The sequence below is a fragment of the Pseudorasbora parva genome, chromosome 10, assembly GCF_024679245.1.
Source record: "Pseudorasbora parva isolate DD20220531a chromosome 10, ASM2467924v1, whole genome shotgun sequence".
Classification (NCBI taxonomy): Eukaryota; Metazoa; Chordata; class Actinopteri; order Cypriniformes; family Gobionidae; genus Pseudorasbora; species Pseudorasbora parva.
The window spans coordinates 38,319,159-38,339,612 of NC_090181.1; the positions used below are offsets into that span (position 1 = coordinate 38,319,159).

Consider the following 20,454-nt stretch of genomic DNA (forward strand, 5'->3'; position numbering starts at 1 on the left):
TTTTTTATTCCATTTCAACCATGATTTTATGACGAAAATAGTTCCAAAAGAAAGAAACACTCAGCACGGTGTTTTGTTACTAAATGATTCAGCGTTTTTAATGAATCATTTGAATGAATGACTCAATGACTCACTTATGAAGATGATCATTTGCTGCCCCCTATGGGCGGTTATGTTTAAAAGTATGATTGCATGTTTTATAATCTTATAATATTTATTGCAGCTGTATTTTTTGCTGTTTAAATTATTTAATTTGATTGGTAACAGCCTATAGTGTCTTTACTATTATAACTGAATTAATTAATCAAATGTAAGAATTTAACATTAAACAGTTTAGTCAGTTTAGTCCACTGTCTATAATAGCCTTATTTAGAGATCACCTTTTTTTTTTACCGACAACCAACAACTTTGATCGGTTAACGTTGATACGATCGACCATCATCGGTTGTCAACCATCATCGACCATCAACGGTCATCGGTTAACATCCCTAACTCAGAGTAGCAAAAACCAGAAAAAGGGAAGAAGAAAAGAGAAATAGAGAAGGATGAGTTTTTTTAACGATTAATTGCTTGTAGAAGAGATGAGTTTTTACCTGTTTTTTGAATGAAGCGAGTGATTCTGTCGTGCGTATGGAGGACGGAAGATCGTTCCACCAACCAGGAACATCCATCCATCCATCCATCCATCATCTTCCGCTTACCCGGGTGGAGGGGCCGGGTCGTGGGGGCAACAGTAAGCAGAGACGCCCAGACTTCCTTCTCTCTGGCCACTTCCTCCAGCTCCTCCGGGGGTACCCCAAGGCGTTCCCAGGCCAGCCTGGAGACATAATCCCTCCAGCGTGTCCTGGGTCTTCCCCGGGGCCTCCTCCCGGTGGGATGTGCCCGGAACACCTCCCTGGGAAGGCGTCCAGGAGGCATCCGAAAAAGATGCCCGAGCCACCTCAGCTGGCTCCTCTCGATGTGAACCACACTGCTCCTCCTGAATCCGAGGTTCCACTATCGGCCGAATTCTCCTCTCCAGTACCCTGGCATAGACTTTCCCAGGGAGGCTGAGGAGTGTGATCCCCCTGTAGTTGGAACACACTTTTCGGTCCCCCTTCTTGAAAAGAGGGACCACCACCCCGGTCTGCCAGTCCATAGGCACTGTCCCCAACTGCCACGCGATACTGCAGAGGCGCGTCAGCCAAGACAGCCTCACAACATCCAGAGACTTAAGGTACTCAGGGCGAATCTCATCCACCTCCGGCGCCTTGCCACCGAGGAGCTTATTAACTACCTCGATGACTTCAGCCCGGATGATGGACGAGTCCCCCTCCGAGCCCTCAGCCTCTGCTTCCTCAAAGGAAGACGTGTCGGTGGGATTGAGGAGATCCTCGAAGTATTCCTTCCACCGTTCAACAATATCCCCAGTTGAGGTCAGCAGCTGCCCATCTCCACTGTAGACAGTGTTGGTAGGGCACTGCTTCCCCCTCCTGAGGCGTCGAACGGTTTGCCAGAATCTCTTCGAGGCCAACCGATAGTCTTTCTCCATGGCCTCACCGAACTCCTCCCAGGCCCGAGTTTTTGCCTCCACAACCGCCCGGGCTGCCGTCCGCTTGGCCTGCCGGTACCTGTCCGCTGCCTCAGGAGCCCCACAAGCCAGCCAGGCCTGATAGGACTCCTTCTTCAGCTTGACGGCATTCCTTACTTCCGGTGTCCACCACCGGGTTCGGGGATTACCGCCTCGACAGGCACCGGAGACCTTACGGCCACAGCTCCGAGCGGCCGCGTCGACAATGGAGGTGGAGAACACGGTCCATTCGGACTCAATATCTCCAGACTCCCTCGGGATCTGGTCGAAGCTCTGCTGGAGGTGGGAGTTGAAGATCTCTCTGACATGGGGTTCAGCCAAACGTTCCCAACAGACCCTCACAGTACGTTTGGGTCTGCCGAGTCTGTCCAGCTTCCTCCCCCACCATCGGATCCAACTCACCACCAGGTAGTGATCGGTTGACAGCTCCGCCCCTCTCTTCACCCGAGTGTCCAAGACATACGGCCGGATGTCAGATGAGACGACCACAAAGTCGATCATCGACCTTCGGCCTAGGGTGTCCTGGTGCCAAGTGCACTGATGGACACCCTTATGCTTGAACATGGTGTTCGTTATGGACAAGCCATGGTTAGCACAGAAGTCCAATAACAGAACACCGCTCGGGTTCAGATCAGGGGGGCCGTTCCTCCCAATCACGCCCCTCCAGGTGTCTCTGTCACTGCCCACATGGGCGTTGAAGTCCCCCAGTAGGACGATGGAGTCTCCAGTCGGAGCACTTTCTAGCACCCCTCCCAGAGACCCCAAGAGGGCCGGGTACTCTGCACTGCCATTCGGCCCGTAGGCACAAATGACAGTGAGAAACCTATCCCTGACTCGAAGGCGCAGGGAAGCGACCCTCTCGCTCACCGGGGTGAACTCCAACACATGGCGACTGAGCTGGGGGGCTATAAGCAAACCCACTCCAGCCCGCCGCCTCTCACCATGGGCAACTCCAGAGTGGTAGAGAGTCCAGCCTCTCTCGAGAAGTGTGGTTCCAGAGCCTAAGCTGTGAGGTGGAGTATCTCTCGACCTCCCGCACAAGCTCAGGCTCCTTCCCCGCCAACGAGGTGACATTCCACGTCCCTAGAGCCAGTTTCCGTGTCCAGAGATCGGGTCGTCGGGGGCCTCGCCTTCGACTGTCGCCCGATCCACTATGCACCGGCCCCTTATGATCCCTCCTGCAGGTGGTGAGCCCACAGAAGGGCGGCCCCACGTCGCTCTTTCGGGCTGAGCCCGGCCGGGCCCCATGGGGGAAGGCCCGGCCACCAGGCGCTCGCATACGAGCCCCAACCCTGGGCCTGGCTCCAGGGTGGGGCCCCGGCTGCGCCATGCCGGGCGACGTCTCGGCCCTTGTTTTTAATTTCTTCATAATGGGCTTGTGAACTGCTCTTAGTCTGGCCCGTCACCAAGGACCTGTTTGCCTTGGGAGGCCCTACCAGGGGCATAAAGCCCCGGACAACATAGCTCCTAGGATCATTCAGGTACTCAAACCCCTCCACCACGATAAGGTGACAGTTCAAGGAGGGGCCAACCAGGAACAATGAAAGAAAAAGTTCTGGAGAGGGATTTCATGCCTCTCTGTGATGGTACCACAAGCCTTCGCTCATTAGCTGAGCGAAGGCTTCTAGTGGGGGTGTAGACACGTAGGACTGTGTCGAAGTATGCGGGTTCTGAGCTTGTGGAAGATCCATAAGCAAGAGTCAGCTTTGTATTTGATCCGGGCAGCGAGTGGTAGCCAATTCAAAGAGATGAATAGAGGTGTGACATGAGCTATTTTAGGTGCATTGAATACAAGACGTGTCGCAGTGTACTGGATCATTTGCAGTGGTTTGATTGCACAAGATGGAAGTCCAGTCAGAAGTGCATTGCAATAGTCAAGTTTAGAAATTACCAGGGCTTGGACAAGAAGCTGTGTTGCATGCTCCGTAAGGAACGGTCTGATTTTCCTGATGATGTGCAATGCAAACCTGCATGACCAAGCTGTCTTTGAGAAAAGTTATAAAATAATAAGAAAATCCATGCCATGGGACCTTTAACTCCTTTCCAGTCAAAGATCGCAGACAGCCCCAGATTACTGATGTCAACATTCAATGCACGTTAACTTCATCTGGAAAAACTTTGTATAATTATAAAGATTAAAGCCTTCAGCTTTATTTGACTAATATCTGAAAAAAATAAGGTTGCAGTAACAATAATTTCTTAATTTATGTCGGAAGTGCATTATTATTCATCTGTTATGAATATTTTAAATGGTATCAACATGAATCAAAAGTCAGTCACGTCTCCTCTGTTTTATTTCTGATCACACGCATGCACTAAACAACATCCATTTGGGCACTTAGTCAAAACGTGCACATATTTGGACAAATAGATTTATCAACACATGTTCACAAAATATTTTGTCATACAGAATAACATTTCTATTAATTTCTCACTGAATTATGCTGATCTGAAGAGATAAATATCATGCACAGCAATCTATGAGTCTGTTTACGTCCTGGTTCACATCACTTTTGATCTCAGTTCTGCTCTGCACACTTCCTCATTCTCATCTCTCTGCTGTAAACATTGGCAACTCCTGAAACATGGGGCTATTAAACATACAATTACGTTGGCAAATGGTTTGTTTTGCATGTGATTTGGTGTATTTTCATATTAATAAAGAATGTGTCTAGTAACATGCTAACCAGGTGTAGCGATTAGAGCCATATAAAATGCTTAATAAAACATTTTAACATCATTGAACATCACTGAATCCCACAGTATTTCACGATTGAAAGTAAATACAAACACTCGCTGGCTGTTTAAAGGGAGTTTGGAGTTAAAATGGAATTTTAATCTTTTATTTTGTTATGTAGCTTGATGCTAACTGTAGCTCTAATGCACCTGTCACGCCAGGAGCTATATTTTATTTCACATAAGGTACCTACAGCATGCTTTTTTTCGTTGTCTGGTTGCCAAAATACTTAAGGTAGTAGGTTTTAATGTAAATTGGAATGAATGTGGGATTGATGGCCAATCCAGAATGCCTGAATAGGTTATTATGGTTGAATATAAATTATATAATTACTATAAAATATTAATGAGGATCAAGTCATTCTTGACAGATTTGTGAAACTTTCATTGAGTGAAAACAATAGACTGTGAATTCAGCAGTTGAAAGACTAGATAGTAGACTGCAAGTATGTGTTTTACAGCGCAATAACATAATGATAAGCATCGTCTCTTAGCCTTTGCTAAACACTCACATGACATGCCATAAAATATGCTTCATAAAATGCATGATTTCAGAGATTTCATCCTCAGATTTGATATGAAGCAAGGCCACACTTGTGGCTTTACATTAGTTGTGGTTATAAGTTTTACTAGAAGTCACATAATATTTTTATACATTTTAAAAATATATTTTAATTAGGGCTGTCAATCGATTAAAATAGTTATTTGTGATTAATCGCAATTTATTATTACGTTCATGTTTATTATTAGTGAAACCATACTTATTCAGTAATTATCAATAATACAGCATGAAGACTAGACATGTATTAAATGTCATATATGTTTATCAAAGCATTTGTACATGTCTTTTAAGCCTAAGCTTAAAAATTCAGAATAAGCATTGAATCCTCTCATTTTAAGAATATAAATAAAGTGAGTTTTTACACTGACAGTGTAATTCAAAACAGGGCACAGTTCGTATGAAAAATTGGTAATGTGAAAGCTGTCATGTGGAGCTGAGAGTGCACCAGTACCACATCATACCTGGAGGAGGTCAATATTCCACGAGTATGAATATAGTGTGACCCCTTTAAGAGCTGGAATATAGTGTGGCCCCTTTAAGAGATGCACGTTCCCTATTGAAATGCCGGGTTTTTTTGTGTGTGCGCCAAACTGCCGCGATTCACGCGAACAGTGAGAGAAACACGGGGAGTGCTCTTGTTCATTAAAGTGTAATAAAAGTTAAACAGAAAATATGGTAGCTTGTAGGCAATAACTGCACTTTTGGTTTAGAATAGTAATGTTAATGTTAACCCTTTTCTTTCCCTATTAATGTTTGCCATTTATATGGGGTATGTCAAAATGTCTCATTTGCCAAAATGGGGGGTGACAGGCAAGAGGTTAAGTCAGTGAAGTCATTTTTACTTTATTAAGTTGTACAGGTAAAGACATTGTAATTGTTTTTTTTAAAGTGATGTATACTACCATCATGAGTTCAAGTCATAAGAGTAGCCTGAAATAATGCTGCTCTATCTGTGTGTTCAGGTGAACGAGACGATACTCCGACCTCATAATGTGGAGCCTCCTCTGACTGACCTGCAGCTTGCTGAAGAACTCGTCAAAAAGGAAATGATCACCATGATCCACTATGACTGTCTGCATCACCCCTTCAGTGACATCCAGGCCAAGAAGGGTAAAGGAGTGGGATCCAGCTCCAACAACGCAGAGCACATCACATACCTGGAGAAAACACCCTACAATAAGATTTCAGAGGAAGAGCTCAAAAAGGTGTGATTTTAATGTGCTGATTTTGGCTATTATTAGACCCGCATAGCATAGGCATTTTTTAAATATCTGAAAATCTGAGTGCTTTATTTTAAAATTATTAAATTATACTTTGGAACACGCAGGGCTTTGGAGAGGTCTAGAATTTTAAATATTCAAATTCTGTGCGAGTCTCTAGAGCGTTAGTCATTCTGCAGGTACAGATACAGCATGACCTGGCAAATTGTTTAGAAGGGTAAATCTAGTCATGCGGTTAAACATTACTCTAATGCATTAGAGCTTGAAGCGTTTTGGGCGGCTTGTATCATGTTTCCGCAGTAGCTCACACTTTTTCCTCTGCTATTTTCCTCCGCTATTTACCTCCTGCAATTTGTCCATATAAATGTGTTATTCAGTGCTGTAATTTGATGCAACTGGAGGAAGTTTTCCAATGCACGATGGTTAGACACGACCAATTGATAATGAAATTTGTTTTTAATGATTTTCATTAACGAATTTTAATCAATTAGTTGTTGCAGCCCTCTTCCAAATGCAATTAGGTAATTTATGTTTATTTATTTATTTTTAATATTGATTTTATTAATTAGTTATTGCAGCCTGTTGATGATTTTTTTAATCGACTTTATTATTTTTTTCAAATGTATTTACAAATTGAGTATACATCATGGGTAGTATGCTAATTTTAATTAAAAAAAAAATTAAAAAAATTGTTCAGTATTAAATTGACAGTATTAGGGAAATCTTACAAAAGTTACAAAAATACACTGAATATTTTTTAAGCTTTGAATAACCGTAATATTATTTTTTTTCGTCAACTGAAAGTAGCAGGCCTACCTCCATCCACGTCTTTTGTTAATAGGTTTTGAGAGAGAACACCCTCTTAAGCCTCGTTTATACTTAAGTCTTGCGCCGCACAAGGTATCTGCAGGTTTCACCAATTCAAATTTAAGAATTTGAAGACCTTTTTAAGAGCATGAAATTTAAGACCTACAGTGGGGATCGAAAGTTTGGGCACCCCAGGTACAAATTTGTATTAATGTGCATAATAAAAAAAAGATGGAAAAATCTGAAAGGTGAAAAAAATACAAAAAGGCATCAAATGACAGATTAGACATTCTTATAATAAGTCAAAAAAAGTTAATTTTATTTCCATCATTTACACTTTCAAAAGTTTGGGCACTCTGCATAGTTAATACCTTGTTCTGCCCTGTTTGGCAGTATCACAGCTTGTAAACGCTTTTTGTAGCAAGCCAAGAGTCTTTCATTTCTTCTTTGCGGTATCTTCACCCATTCTTCCTCACGAAAGTCTTCCAGTTCTTTGAGATTTCCGAGATGTCTGTCATGCACTGCTCTTTTAAGGTCTATCCTTAAATTTACAATTATGTTGAGGTCAGGAGATTGTGAAGGCCATGGCAAAACCTTCAGTTTACGCCCTCTTGATGTAATCCACCATGGATTTTGAGGTGTGTTTCGGATCATTATCCATTTATAGAAGCCATCCTCTCTTTAACTTCAGCTTTTTCACAGATGGCATCAAGTTAGCATCCAAAATTTGCAGAAATTTTATTGAATCAATTTTTTCTTATACTCGTGAAATGTTCCCTGTGCCACTGGCTGCAATACAACCCCAAAGCATGATTAATCCACCCCCATGCTTAACAGTTGGACAGAGGTTCTATTCATTAAATTATGTGCCCTTTCTTCTCCAAACGTACCGTTGCTCATTCCGGCCAAAAATTTCTATTTTAGACATTCTATCAAACGTGGGTTTTGACTTGCTTTTCTCACAATCCTGCAAGCTGTTCTGTCTGATATTTTTCTTGGTCTTCCAGATCTTGCTTTAACTTCCACTGTTCCTGATGACTGCTATTTCTTAATTACATTTCGAACAGAGGATATTGGCGTCTGAAAATGCTTTGCTATCTTTTTATAGCCTTCTCCTGCTTCGTGAGCGTCAACTATTTTCAGTTTCAGTTTTCTAGACAACTACTTAGAAGATCCCATGGTGCTGATTGTTGGGACAAGGTCAGATAAGTCTGGACATTTAAAACCTTTGAGACTGACATCACCTGGTCTATCCAGATGATGATTGAGAACAATCCATGACACTGTCAGGTCTCAGCTTGCCAAACGGGGCAGTACAAGGTATTAAATCTGCAGGGTGTAGGGATGGCTCGATACCACAATTTTGGCTTCGGTACGGTACCACAATCTAATACCAAAGTACTGATATTAAATCGATACCACACGGTCTGATATTAATGCTTATTACTGATATTAGTGTTTATTAGTAAATAAATCAGCAAAGCTTATCACATCAAATCAGTCAATGTGCAAAATCATGATATCGTACCGTTTTAAATCAAATATATACCGGTATTTTTCCAGTACCGGTATGCCGCGCATCCCTAGCAGGGTGCCCAAACTTTTGCAGATGCCATTTTTTTTGTTTTCTGTTATTTTGAAAGTGTACATGATGCAGGGTATCCACAGGGTCTTGAAAAGTATTAAAAGGTGATAAATCAATTTTGGGAAAATTAAGACCGTTATAAAGTCTTATCACGGCTTTATAAAGTCTTACATTTTGAAAGTATTTTGTTCAAGCTTTGTCAAAAGAGTTTGACTACAAAAAGTATTTATGAATAAATTTATTTTCATCCCCATAAGTATTAAAAAACAACGGGGCGCTCAGTCTGAGATAGACTCGCAGCGCGCGCCAATTATGGAAATTAGCACCGCCACCAGCCAAATGCGGCTGATTTTGAGTTGTGGCGAGAGTTGTCATCAGAAATGATGCTATCTTGCAAAAAATATTTTCTTTATGCAAATAAAATTATTTGTATTGTTTGTATTAATGATTGAAAAGAGAACTGATGATGTAACCAAATATTGGTTAAATCAACGGTTCTCTTCAATCATAAAAGTACATCACCCTTTGTTTTCAAACCCAATGCATCAGAAGGCTAACACTGAATGTGTGCGTTTAACAGGCTGGAGAGTTGCTGAGCCAGGAGATGGAGGTGGTGAAACATGGAATGAGTCATGGAGATCTCTCTATGGAGGCTTATAATCAGGTGTGGGAGGAGTGTTATAGTCAGGTCCTGTACCTGCCTGGACAGAGCCGCTACACTCGGGCCAATCTGGCCAGCAAGAAGGACAGAATCGAGTCTATGGAGAAGAAGCTGGAGGTAAGATCATCCATATATTCGGTGCACTCTCTTTGCATCCAGTAGATGGCATCGTCTTCTGGCTAACAGAAGCGCATGTTCAAGGATTTGAATTATTAATCAGGGTTTTGTTAAAATCACCTGGGTGTCTTATTGCTTTTTGAAACGGTCTATTCAAACGTATTTTTTGTGCTCTTTTAAAAGGCTCTTTCTTAATTGTTTTATTTTGCTGGGCATTTGATTTAATCTTTTATATTTTACCTTTTTTGTATAGATTTTACATATATTTTTTATTTAAATGATTAGTTTATTTCCTTTTTTTGCTGGGTAATCATATTTAATATATATAAATATGTTTTTAACTAAATATATATAATTGGTGGTGGTTGAGGAGATTCCTCCCCTTCAATGTAAAGTGCTTTGAGTGCCTTGAAAAGCGCTATATAAATTGAACGCATTATTATTATTATTATTATTATTATTATTATTATATATTTACATATATATATTTACATGTAATATTACATATAATAATTTATAATTTTACCATATTTTTTTATTTTTTCTGCTATGCATTTAATTTTTGTAAATATATATTTGAGTAACATTTAGGGTATTGTTTTTTCTTAAAGTACAAGAGACAATTAATTCTAATCTCTCTTTAGTGCTTCTTAAAAGCCATTCATAGTGTTAACCTTGTAATTAAATCAGAATTAAAGGATTTATCAGAGTTTTTTTTTTTTTTTTTTGGACTGGTTAATGAGGATGGCTTAACTTCTCCTGGGGGTCATGCTTGGTTTAACAAACTGAAATGGTCGCCACCAGTAAGACAGCCAGTTGCCTGCAGTTTTAGGGCGTGCACATGTGCAGAGCTTCAGTTCATTAGGACACCCCCTGTTTCACAAAGACTGCGTTTGTGTTCATATGTCTTGGCTCGGAACGTGTGGCGGAAACTTGGAGGCCATTCACACAGCAGCACGTTCAGAGACGTGGGGGAGTTGGTGTTCCTGCAGGAAGAGGGAAGCCATGGCACGCAGCTCTCATTCAGAGAATCGCCAGGATTTATGCCGGCAGCATCTGCACTGCACATTTATGAACAGACCTCAGCTCTAATTAGATTTTATATAATATATATAATATTTGTGTTTTACCTCAATTATGTATATATACGTATAATAGGAAATGCATAAATATTAAAATAGCTTCAGTTAAGTCTTTTTTCACTTGATTTAGTCCATTTAAGTTCTGAGAGATCTGGCAGCAACAGCACGCTTTCCCGCTTGGGTGAACGATTCGTGGACAGCTTACCCTGCTCGTGAATTCACAACTCAAGTTTTGTTATGAGGGAAGTTTTTCTTCCTTCAAATTTTTTTAATTGTATTCATATTCTTCAGTTGGTCATCTGATACTCACTTTAAGATGATCTGCATTGGCTGACAGTCATGTGTCTGGATGTTGTGCTGGTCTCACTGATCTCTCGTTGTCTTGGCTCGTCTGGGATGTTTTACCCTGCCAGAGATGCCCAGTCAGGACTTTCAGCTGGCAACAGGACGCTTGCTGGAAAACGTCAGGCGCTCGAATGAAAACAGATCTATTATAATTGCATAATGGTTTGTTAAAGCCCAAAGACATGGCGTGTGTTTCTGAGGCCTGTGTTGACATTGGAGGTTTATTGTTTTTGTTTCCATCTCATAGCTTTGTAGAATTCACCGCTTTTATGCATGTCACACATTATTGCAAAATTGAATGTCTGAAAATAGTTTACGTTTGCAATGGTTTCAATATTTCGTGGTGCCAGTGTCTGAAGGCAAAAATTGAATCCTGGTTTTTCTCAGACCTCCCATCGCAACATTACAAGAGCAAGAACTGTTTTATATATATATATATATATATATATATATATATATATATATATATATATATATATATATATATATATATATATATATATATATATATATATATATATATATATATATATATATATATATGCACACACACATACTTATATAGGTGTGTGTATATATATATATATATGTATTTTTTTTTTAGGGATGTCCCGATCCGATCACGTGATTTCAGACTCGATTGGAATCGGATGTTACATCCCGATCAGGACTCGGATATATATTATGAGGTGAGGTGAGCAGGGGTGCAGTGTTAAAGGTTCACACTTGCACCGCGGTTCATCTCACATCTGATGACGCATCAATAATATGGGTTGTAACTTGAAAATAATGCTTTATGTATGTTTCTGTAGATGGATACACGTGCTGGCTCTTCAGTGATACATTACAACAGCGCTAATAAAAGAAAAACATAATATAATAATAATAATATATTTTATTTGTAAAGCCCTTTTCATAGTTAAAAACAATCCCAAAGTGCAAAAACATGGGCAAAACAGTCTATCTGTGTAAACTTTGTTCAGTTCATGCGAGTGCTGCCGTATGTTCGAATATGACCAGTCATTTTTACAGTTATCTCCCAGGTATATTCGCCAGAAGACGCGAATGAGAGCGCGCGCGCTGATCTGTCTCTGTGCATCATCCGAAAGCCCGCACTCGTCTCTCAGCACGCAAATATTGAGTTCTCTTTCAAGTCTTGCGCTTAAATGGACCAACTCGCACAAGATGTTAACATGTCCATCTTGATGAGTATCCAAGCAGACATAGTGTGAATATGCCTTAAGAGGAATTTATACAGTCAAGAAAGACGACACACAGCCTTCCATTAGGTCTTAAAGGGGCAGTAGCCTTTACTGCTGTCTAATGTCAAACAAATATAAGGAATCACTCACTGCTCTTGATTGAATAGCTTTTGTAAGGATTAGTCTATAATTTAAACAGTTAAATATGCAGCTATTTTACATTTGATTAGCCTACTTTATTCAATTTCTCTACCTAAAAACTAATGTTACACCTATAAAAACCTGAAAAGCATTGTTAATTTTTTCGGGATTTTTGGGGGCAGATTATTTAATTTAATTTAATTTCCATAACTGTTTATTTCACACATACATAATTAATTGTTCTGCATCCGTGAGAGTATGGGCGTGCTTTTGATATCGCCGTTGTACTTCCTGCTCTGCACAACTCCGGTCCCAGACTTTTTTATATTTACAGTTGCACTAAAATCCAAAAGTGAAGAATTTATGTTTATTTATTACTTGATTGTTCAAGCTACCTCACAGAAGTGCTCTGTTTGTTAGAGCTGTTGAATGTTAAAATAAGGTGAATAAAATAAAAAATAAGGAACATCCTGGTTTGTTTTTTCACTCTTCTTTATTATTTTTTTAATGTATTATAGAAGTATCGGATCAGGACTCGGTATCGGCAGATACTCAAAATCAAATGACTCGGACTCGAAGGCAAAAAAACCTGATCGGGACAAATCTATTTTTTTTATTTTTTTTACTGTGTATACAGGTCCTTCTCAAAAAACTAGCATATGGTGATAAAGTTCATTATTTTCCATAATGTAATGATAAAAATTTAACTTTCATATATTTTAGATTAATTGCACACCAACTAAAACTATCTTGATATTATCTAAAAAAATTAGCATATTTCATCCGACCAATAAAAGTGTTTTTAATACAAATAAAAAGTGTTTTTAATACAAATAGTGTTTTTAATATTTAATAAAATAAATGAAAGTTAAATTTTTATCATTACATTATGGAAAATAATGAACTTTATCACAATATGCTAATTCTTTGAGAAGGACCTGTATATAGATATTATTTTTATCCATTTTTCTTTTTATCTTGATATATTGAATAATATTTTTTTTTATTAAAAACCAAGTAGGTTTCACATGATACACTTTCAACAATTTCAAAACTAATGCAGCAGGTAGTTCAGACTTTGAATCGTGATTGATCAGATAAACCACATGCAAAGTCCTCATAAAATCATTCTGATTGCAGTCTGGTTTGTAACGGTTCCCCTCACTTCCTGTGTTAATTACAGATTAACAGAGGTCACATGACTACAGAGGCCAAGCGTGCAGCGAAGATGGAAAAGAAGATGAAGATTCTTCTGGGCGGGTATCAGTCTCGTGCCATGGGTCTGCTCAAACAGCTCAGTGAACTCTGGGATCAGGTGGAACAGGCCAATGTGGAGCTCCACACCTTCCAGGAGCTAAAGAAACAGGAAGACCTTGCCATTCCACGTAGAAAGGAGGTGAAAATCTTTACTAGCTCCATTTGATGATGTGATTAGGGGTGTGATGAGACCATGACACCATGTTGGGTTAATGAGAAGACAATATAATAATATTTTTAAAGAAATGTTCAGTGACAAAATATGTGACTAAAAGACACAAAATGCAAAACAATGCAGGTGCTTTTTGAATAGTTTTCGAGATGTCACTAACAATTTTGGTAATCAAGTAATCTGTTGATTATTTTAATTGAGTAATCGGATCATATTTTTTTTGGTAATATACATATAATAACAGAGGCACTAATAATTGGTTCAAATAAAGTATAAAATACTTAGGTCTGTCAATCGATTTAAACATTTAATCCCATGATTGTCGTGAGTTAACTCAAATTTTAATCAGTTATCTTAAATTAATGTATTTACAGTTATTAATATGCTAATCAACACAGATATGGAAAAATATTCATGCTTTATGCAAATATACATTTATTATTAATGAAACCATACTCAACAGAGCATGAAGACTAGACTTGTATCAAAGGTCATGGATGATTTTCAAAGAACTTGTTCATGTCTTAAGCCCTAAGCTTAAAAATACAGAATAAGCAGTGATTTCTTTCATTTAAAGAATATAAATAAAGGAAGTTTTTACACCGGCAGTTTAATTCAGAACAGGGCAAAGTTTGTATGAAAAATTGGTAATGTGAAAGCTGTCATGTGGAGCTGGGAGCGCACCAGTACCACACCATACCTGGAGGAGGTCATATTCCACGAGTATGAATATAGTGCGGCCCCTTTAAGAGCTGCCCGTTATCTATTGAATTATATTGTTTGTGTGTATGCGCCAATCTGTGCCGTGATTCACGCGAACAGTGAAAGAAACACAGACTTGGGAGCGCTCTTGGTCAGAAAATAACCTGAGTATTCGTTTTAGCCGATAGTAAAGTATTTAGTTCAATAAAACATGAAGGGGCCTACTGTAAGTGGTGATGGTGTTAATGATTTACCTCGGATATGAGCGAGAGTGAGCTTGAACTGTATTGTTGCGCATCATGCTCGGATTTGGACAGCAGAGAATGTGCTCAGTGTAAAAATGCACTTTTCTTTTAACCTGCAGTCTAATAAAAGTTCAACAGAAAATATTGTAGCTTATGTAGGCTATAACTGCACTTGCTTCAGAATAATGTTAATGTTAACCTTTTTCTTTCCCTATTAATGTTTGCTGCTGCATCCTTTACGTCTGTGGTTTATCTTGATTTCTCCAACTACGGGCTAGGCCACAGAAGAAATAAATAATAATAATTTGCGTTAACACGTTCATTTTGACAGCCCTAGTATTGACATTTATTTTCTTGTGACTTGTGACCTTAAAGTATTAGATTTGACTTTTAAAATTTAAGACTTTAAAATATTCATGATGTACGTTAAGTCAACAGAAAGTATTGTTTTTCTGTGTCGTTCATATCCAGGCCCTGAGAGAGGATGTTCAGAGGCAACAGGACAGAGAAAAAGAGCTGCAGCAGAGATTCGCAGACCTGCTCCTGGAGAAACAGACGCTCTCACAGAAGTTCTGAGCCTGATCATCCGTGCGTCTCTCGTAGTCAGTACAGTAGCTGTTTGTGTGCTAATCCTTAAGTCTAGCTTTACCGTCCCGCTTCAGTGTGCACATCAGCATGTTTACTCTGTGGATCATTCTCTTTCTGCTGTAATGAACTGCTTTCAGCTTCTTAATGTTGAGTTTGAGATTCGCCTGCTGATCAAGGACCATCAGGATCTAATTCAGATTTTTTTTTTTAAATGATTTTCATTTTACTTGTGCAAATACGGTGTTGTAAGTGTAAATATAGTCTGTTTTCCAGTATGTTTTTCCCATGTCAAGCCATTTTTAGGTTTGTTCTGAATATAAGAAGCTTTTGCTCCTTTTCAGGTGTAAATTGGAATGTCTGGCATTGAACATGTACATCATTTACAGAATAAATCATCAGCGCTGAGTTGCTCCGAATGAGTGTCACATTTTTTTTAAAGGTTTTATTCGCAAATTTTGCTTAATTTCAAATAATGTTTTTTGTTTATATTTTTAAAAAATTACATTTAACTTTTTTGTTTACAGGAGTTTTTTTTAGTTATCCATTATTTTCTTTTGACAAATTAAGTGGTATCAGTGCAAAACCACTTCATGATTCACTTCAGTTAAACAAAACAATCACGTTTTCATTTGATTGAATATCATTAAACGCAATAACTGTACAAGAACTATTGTTTGTTTTATTGCAATCAGAAACAGTCAGTTTTTCATTATGGTGAAAGAAACCACACGTGTATTTATTTAGTCTGATCAGGTCTGTTTGTGAAGGTTGTGTATGGTGTCTCTTTTCTGTCTGCAATCTGTATAGAATGTCTCATTGCTGAAGATATTTAAATGAGTCCAGGGGCAGTGGTGGCCTAATGGTTAGACTGGTAACCTGAAGGTTGTGGGTTCGATTCTCATTGAGCAAGGCACCTAACCCACCAAACGCTCTTCGGTCATGACTGCAAAAATGGCTGCCCACTGCTCCAGGTGTGGGTTCGCTACTCCTAATGTGTGTGCAAATTAAGAGGATGGACCATACTTGGCCTTCATATGTCACTTTCACTTTTTTAAAAAATATATAAAATATAAAAATATAATTATTTTAAAATATAAAAAAATGTAAACAATTGATCGAGGAAAACATCTTGCAGCATTTCTTGAAGGAAAGGCCTTTGTTTAGTAATCCTAGAAGGCACTCTTTGGTGGGGATTCAAACTTTATTTCCAAGAAATTAAGTATAATTTATTTAAAATTCTTCTTGACTCTTTCATTCATAAACAAAAGTTTTCAACAAAAATAAAAGATCCAGGTGCTTCCGGTTATTTTTTTTTATTTTTTTTAACCTGTTTGAATAAAGGCTTTATAATTGGAAGCACTTGGCTTTTTAACCAAGGAAGAAGTGCCATGGATCTTTAGTTTATACTTAGAACAAGCAAGTATACGAGTAATGAAAACTTCCCTTTGAATTTAGTTGATTCTTCTGAGCCCATTGACACATGTTTGTTCTTGTTTCAATCATAAATTCACTTAATTTTGATCAGTTTTACAGTAAATGTAAGACATTTACACTGGAAAACAAGACAAAAGTACAGAGGAAGAACAGGGCTTTTTGATCAGTAAAAGTTATTTCCATATTCGTCTATATGGTTGTGAGCAGAACAATTTAAGCCTCTTTTTTTTATTATTATTAAAAAGTAATTGATATCTATTGCAGTGTTCTCTCTAGACAGTTACATGTAGAGAACATACTGATGTATTGAGTTCCCTTCAATTTATTCCTTAAGTTCTTTTCAATGTCTTAAAAACAGTTTAAATGTATTTATGTACCTTTATAAATCCTGCAGAAAGCCTGCACTCAAGTGTTAAAAAAAGACCATGAGTAAACCGATATCCTTTAAAAAGTTATCTTTAGTATAACGGTTAAATACAATAATGTTCAGTTATATATAAATAAATAAATAAAAAAAAATTATAAGCCTATTTGCACTGGACATGCTGTAGTAATTTCAATGCCCTGTAGATGGCGATATAACGTCTTTTGTTTCAGACATAAACTGCTGCAGAAAAAAAAAAATGCAGACATGTTGACTTTATATCCCCCTTTCACATGGTTACATTTTGTTTTTGTCATTTGTTTTGTACTGCTAAACATCTTGAAAAGGATTTAGACACCTTAAAACACGTTTTAAAAAAAAATCAGTGTCACATTCAATATCACAAATAGTGTAATTTATTGGAAAGAAAAGCACTTTACACACAAAAACCTTTGAGAAGTTGGTACACAAGCACATTATTAACATCAACTAAACATAAAACAATCTAAAGCATTTTCTCTTCACTGTCAATTTCAATGTTTAAAAATTATTTAAAATCTAAATTGTGATTGTTAATATTTAATAAAACTGAGCTAACATGAACTAACAATACGAGATCACCAGATATTTATACAAACTGTGACAAAAAAAAAAGTTAACTAATAGGCCTTGTTGTAGCTGACAGAATTTTTAGTTGTGCTGCTACGTACGTTGTAGGGTACTTATGTTGTGCACCTGCCTATAGGTGAATATTACTAACATGCTATTTAAATAACAATGGCTATATCTATATCAGTTTGGTTATTAGAATATGTTAACGTGATGATCTGCATCTGTGTGACCTTCATACATCAATTAAAAAACACCAAATCAAACACACAGTCAAAAATTATGAATAAAATGAATAAAAAGATTTTGCAGCATTTGAGAAGCATTGAGCTAATGAATCACATTCACAAGTATCCATAAACGTTTGTTTCTATTCTTACCCTGTGATAAGTTCTTGTTTTCTTTAATAAGTGGATTTTTTGAAATCACTAAAATTAGATGTTTTCTAACGCTCTCATAGAGTCGTGAACTCATGCACTTCACGTTCAGTTAATGCAATCCATCATTTCTTCACTTTTAAGTCCCATTGTTCGACAAGATTGAAAAATATAGAGGAGCACTTTGAGTTGTTTTGGAAGTGAACTGGTCTGAATGAAAGTCGAGTGATTAGAAACAGTTCTGCCTGGAAATGCCACAACGCTATCAGATGTCTCTGAGACTCAGCTATTGTCTGAATGCCATTGTTTTCAAACGTTTTTAATAAATGTAGTGCAATGTGGAGGGCATAGAGCCACAGACACTATTGTTTTTCCAGTTCGATGCGATATGAATATTTTCATCAATCTTCACCTCTATAAACCGCAAGCTTCATAACATGTGCTGGCATTTACTGTAGATGTTCTGGTGTGGCATTAAGTGTATTCAGTTAAATGAATAAGAATCACTCTAAAAGCATTTAGATGACCACATATTTTTTAATAACCCAAGCAAAACGGCAAAAGTTCACTGTGATAATCCTGTATTTTTCTTTGTAGGAAAAAGTGAGACATTTACAATTATTCATTTAGAAGATTCTTTTACAAATGTGGACTATAACAAATTCATCCTGAGGAAATTTCATGAAACTGCTTTAACATGGTCTAGAAGAGCACTGCCAGTGAAAATCATTTGGTGCCCTAGATTGAGATGAAACTTTATTTTAAATTGTTCTCTGATATCTGCATAGTTTGTGGTTTATTTAAAGGGATAGTTCAATTTGAAATTAAATTTTGATATGTTTTAGCTTACCTCATGGGCATCCGAGATGTAGGAGTATTTGTTTCTCCAGTAGTTTCAATTTTGATCATTTTAGGTCAAACCGTTGTTGTCTGTGCCTCACATAATGCAGGTCTATGGTCACCACCTCAAAGAGCATACACAGAGAAGTCCAAATTAAACAATATAAGGATAAGGATAAGGATAAGGATAAGGATAAGGATAAGGATAAGGATAAGGATAAGCGCAAATTAGCAGTTTGGCAGTTTGACGCGAACCGAACTACTGAAATCACGTGACATTGGCGACCCGAATCATTGATCCTATACTAATTCAATAACCGTTTGATTCTTTTTGGAGGCACATGGAGGAGAAGACAATGCTGAATAAAATCATAGTTTTTGTTATTTTTGGACCAAAATGTATTTCGATGCTTCAAGAGACTCTAATCAACTAACTGATGTCACATATGGACTACTTTGATGATGTTTTATTCCCATTTTGGACATGGACAGTAAAGTGGCCATTGACTGCATTATGCTCTTGGACTAAATATAAAATATCTTAAACTGTGTTCCGATGATGAACTAAGGTCTTACGGGTGTGGAACGACATTATAGGGTGAGTCATTAATGACATCAATTTCATTTTTGGGTGAACTAACCCTTTAAGGACAAACATTGCCCAGATTAGGTTTTGAATTGTCTTTTTGCCTTATTTGGCATAAATAGTTTGGAGTTCTGCTCTGATTGGCTGTTTCACTTTGCAGCTCATTTCAGTAGCTCACAGTGACAGCAAACACAGTTCTACTGTCCAGCATGACAATGGAGAGATTATGCGTCCAACCTTATATGTTTGAGCCTGTTTCTGATGAAGATGCAGATTTTGAGGAACAACCAATTATTTTGATAATTGCCTGGCCTTGAACATGAGCTGGCATATGCAAATGTTGGGGGTGCTTTATACATATTAATGATCCTGACTGTTACATCACAGCTGGTGTTATGTTGTGATTGGCCTATTTTTCTGTGGTGTTTTTCACACATTAGATTTACATATGAATGAGGAAATGGTTTTTGAGACTCACTGAATGTGATGTACTGAAATCTTGTTATTCAACTATGCCAAGGTTAATTACATTTTTCATTCTAGGGCGCCTTTAAAAAAACATTACTCTGAGTTATCAAAACATTTTTTTTTCTATAAGTTCTCATCAGTTTGTGTTCATGGAACAAATTCATCCCACATAGTAGTGGCCAAAAGTGATGTCTGGAATGTTCAAGGAATATTTACATCTTAACCTTTCATTCAAGGAGAAGCATATTGCATTTGTGATTATGCAATCAAACTTGTGCAAACATTTGTGGCCGTGGTGTCATACAAAGACATTATGAATGCATGCAAAAACAACAGAAAATCAATGAAATATTAATGACTGATTATGTAGTAGTCAATGTATGCTTTTTCCTGTGAGCATTTTGGTTTTTCTATATGCTTTAAAATAAAACCATCTGCGGATTGCCTTTTGTGCCACATAAATTTGTCAGATAAGCACGTTAACCAAGTTTAGCGTTTTGTTCTTGCCTCAAATGTAAAATTATTTCCTTTTTTTATGGTTTAATAAAACTTGTAAGGTCCTTAAAAACAAATATCTCCTCCAGGCATCACTTTTGGCCACCACTGTGTACACATTTTTATATATCATTTTAGTGAGTTTGAAGCAGTAATAACATTTTACCTATAACACTGGTTTAGAAGTTGTCCGCTTCAGAGATAAAATGTGCTATTTATTATGTATTTTGATGTGCTGAATTTAAATATGGCAATTAAAGCAACTGATTTGCTACTGTTTCCAACATCA

General features: G+C 37.8%; 1 protein-coding gene across 1 annotated transcript in view; it reads left to right on the forward strand.

Moving 5' to 3' along the window:
- Positions 1-15,397, forward strand: part of cdc5l (CDC5 cell division cycle 5-like (S. pombe)) — a 35,852-nt gene extending 20,455 nt beyond the window's left edge. Inside the window, exons 13-16 of the mRNA XM_067456032.1 lie at positions 5,831-6,073; positions 9,061-9,258; positions 13,212-13,424; positions 14,876-15,397. Coding sequence (XP_067312133.1) covers positions 5,831-6,073; positions 9,061-9,258; positions 13,212-13,424; positions 14,876-14,980 — 759 coding nt within the window. The 3' untranslated portion in view covers positions 14,981-15,397. The remainder of the gene's footprint in view (positions 1-5,830; positions 6,074-9,060; positions 9,259-13,211; positions 13,425-14,875) is intronic.
- The last annotated feature ends 5,057 nt before the right edge of the window (positions 15,398-20,454 follow it).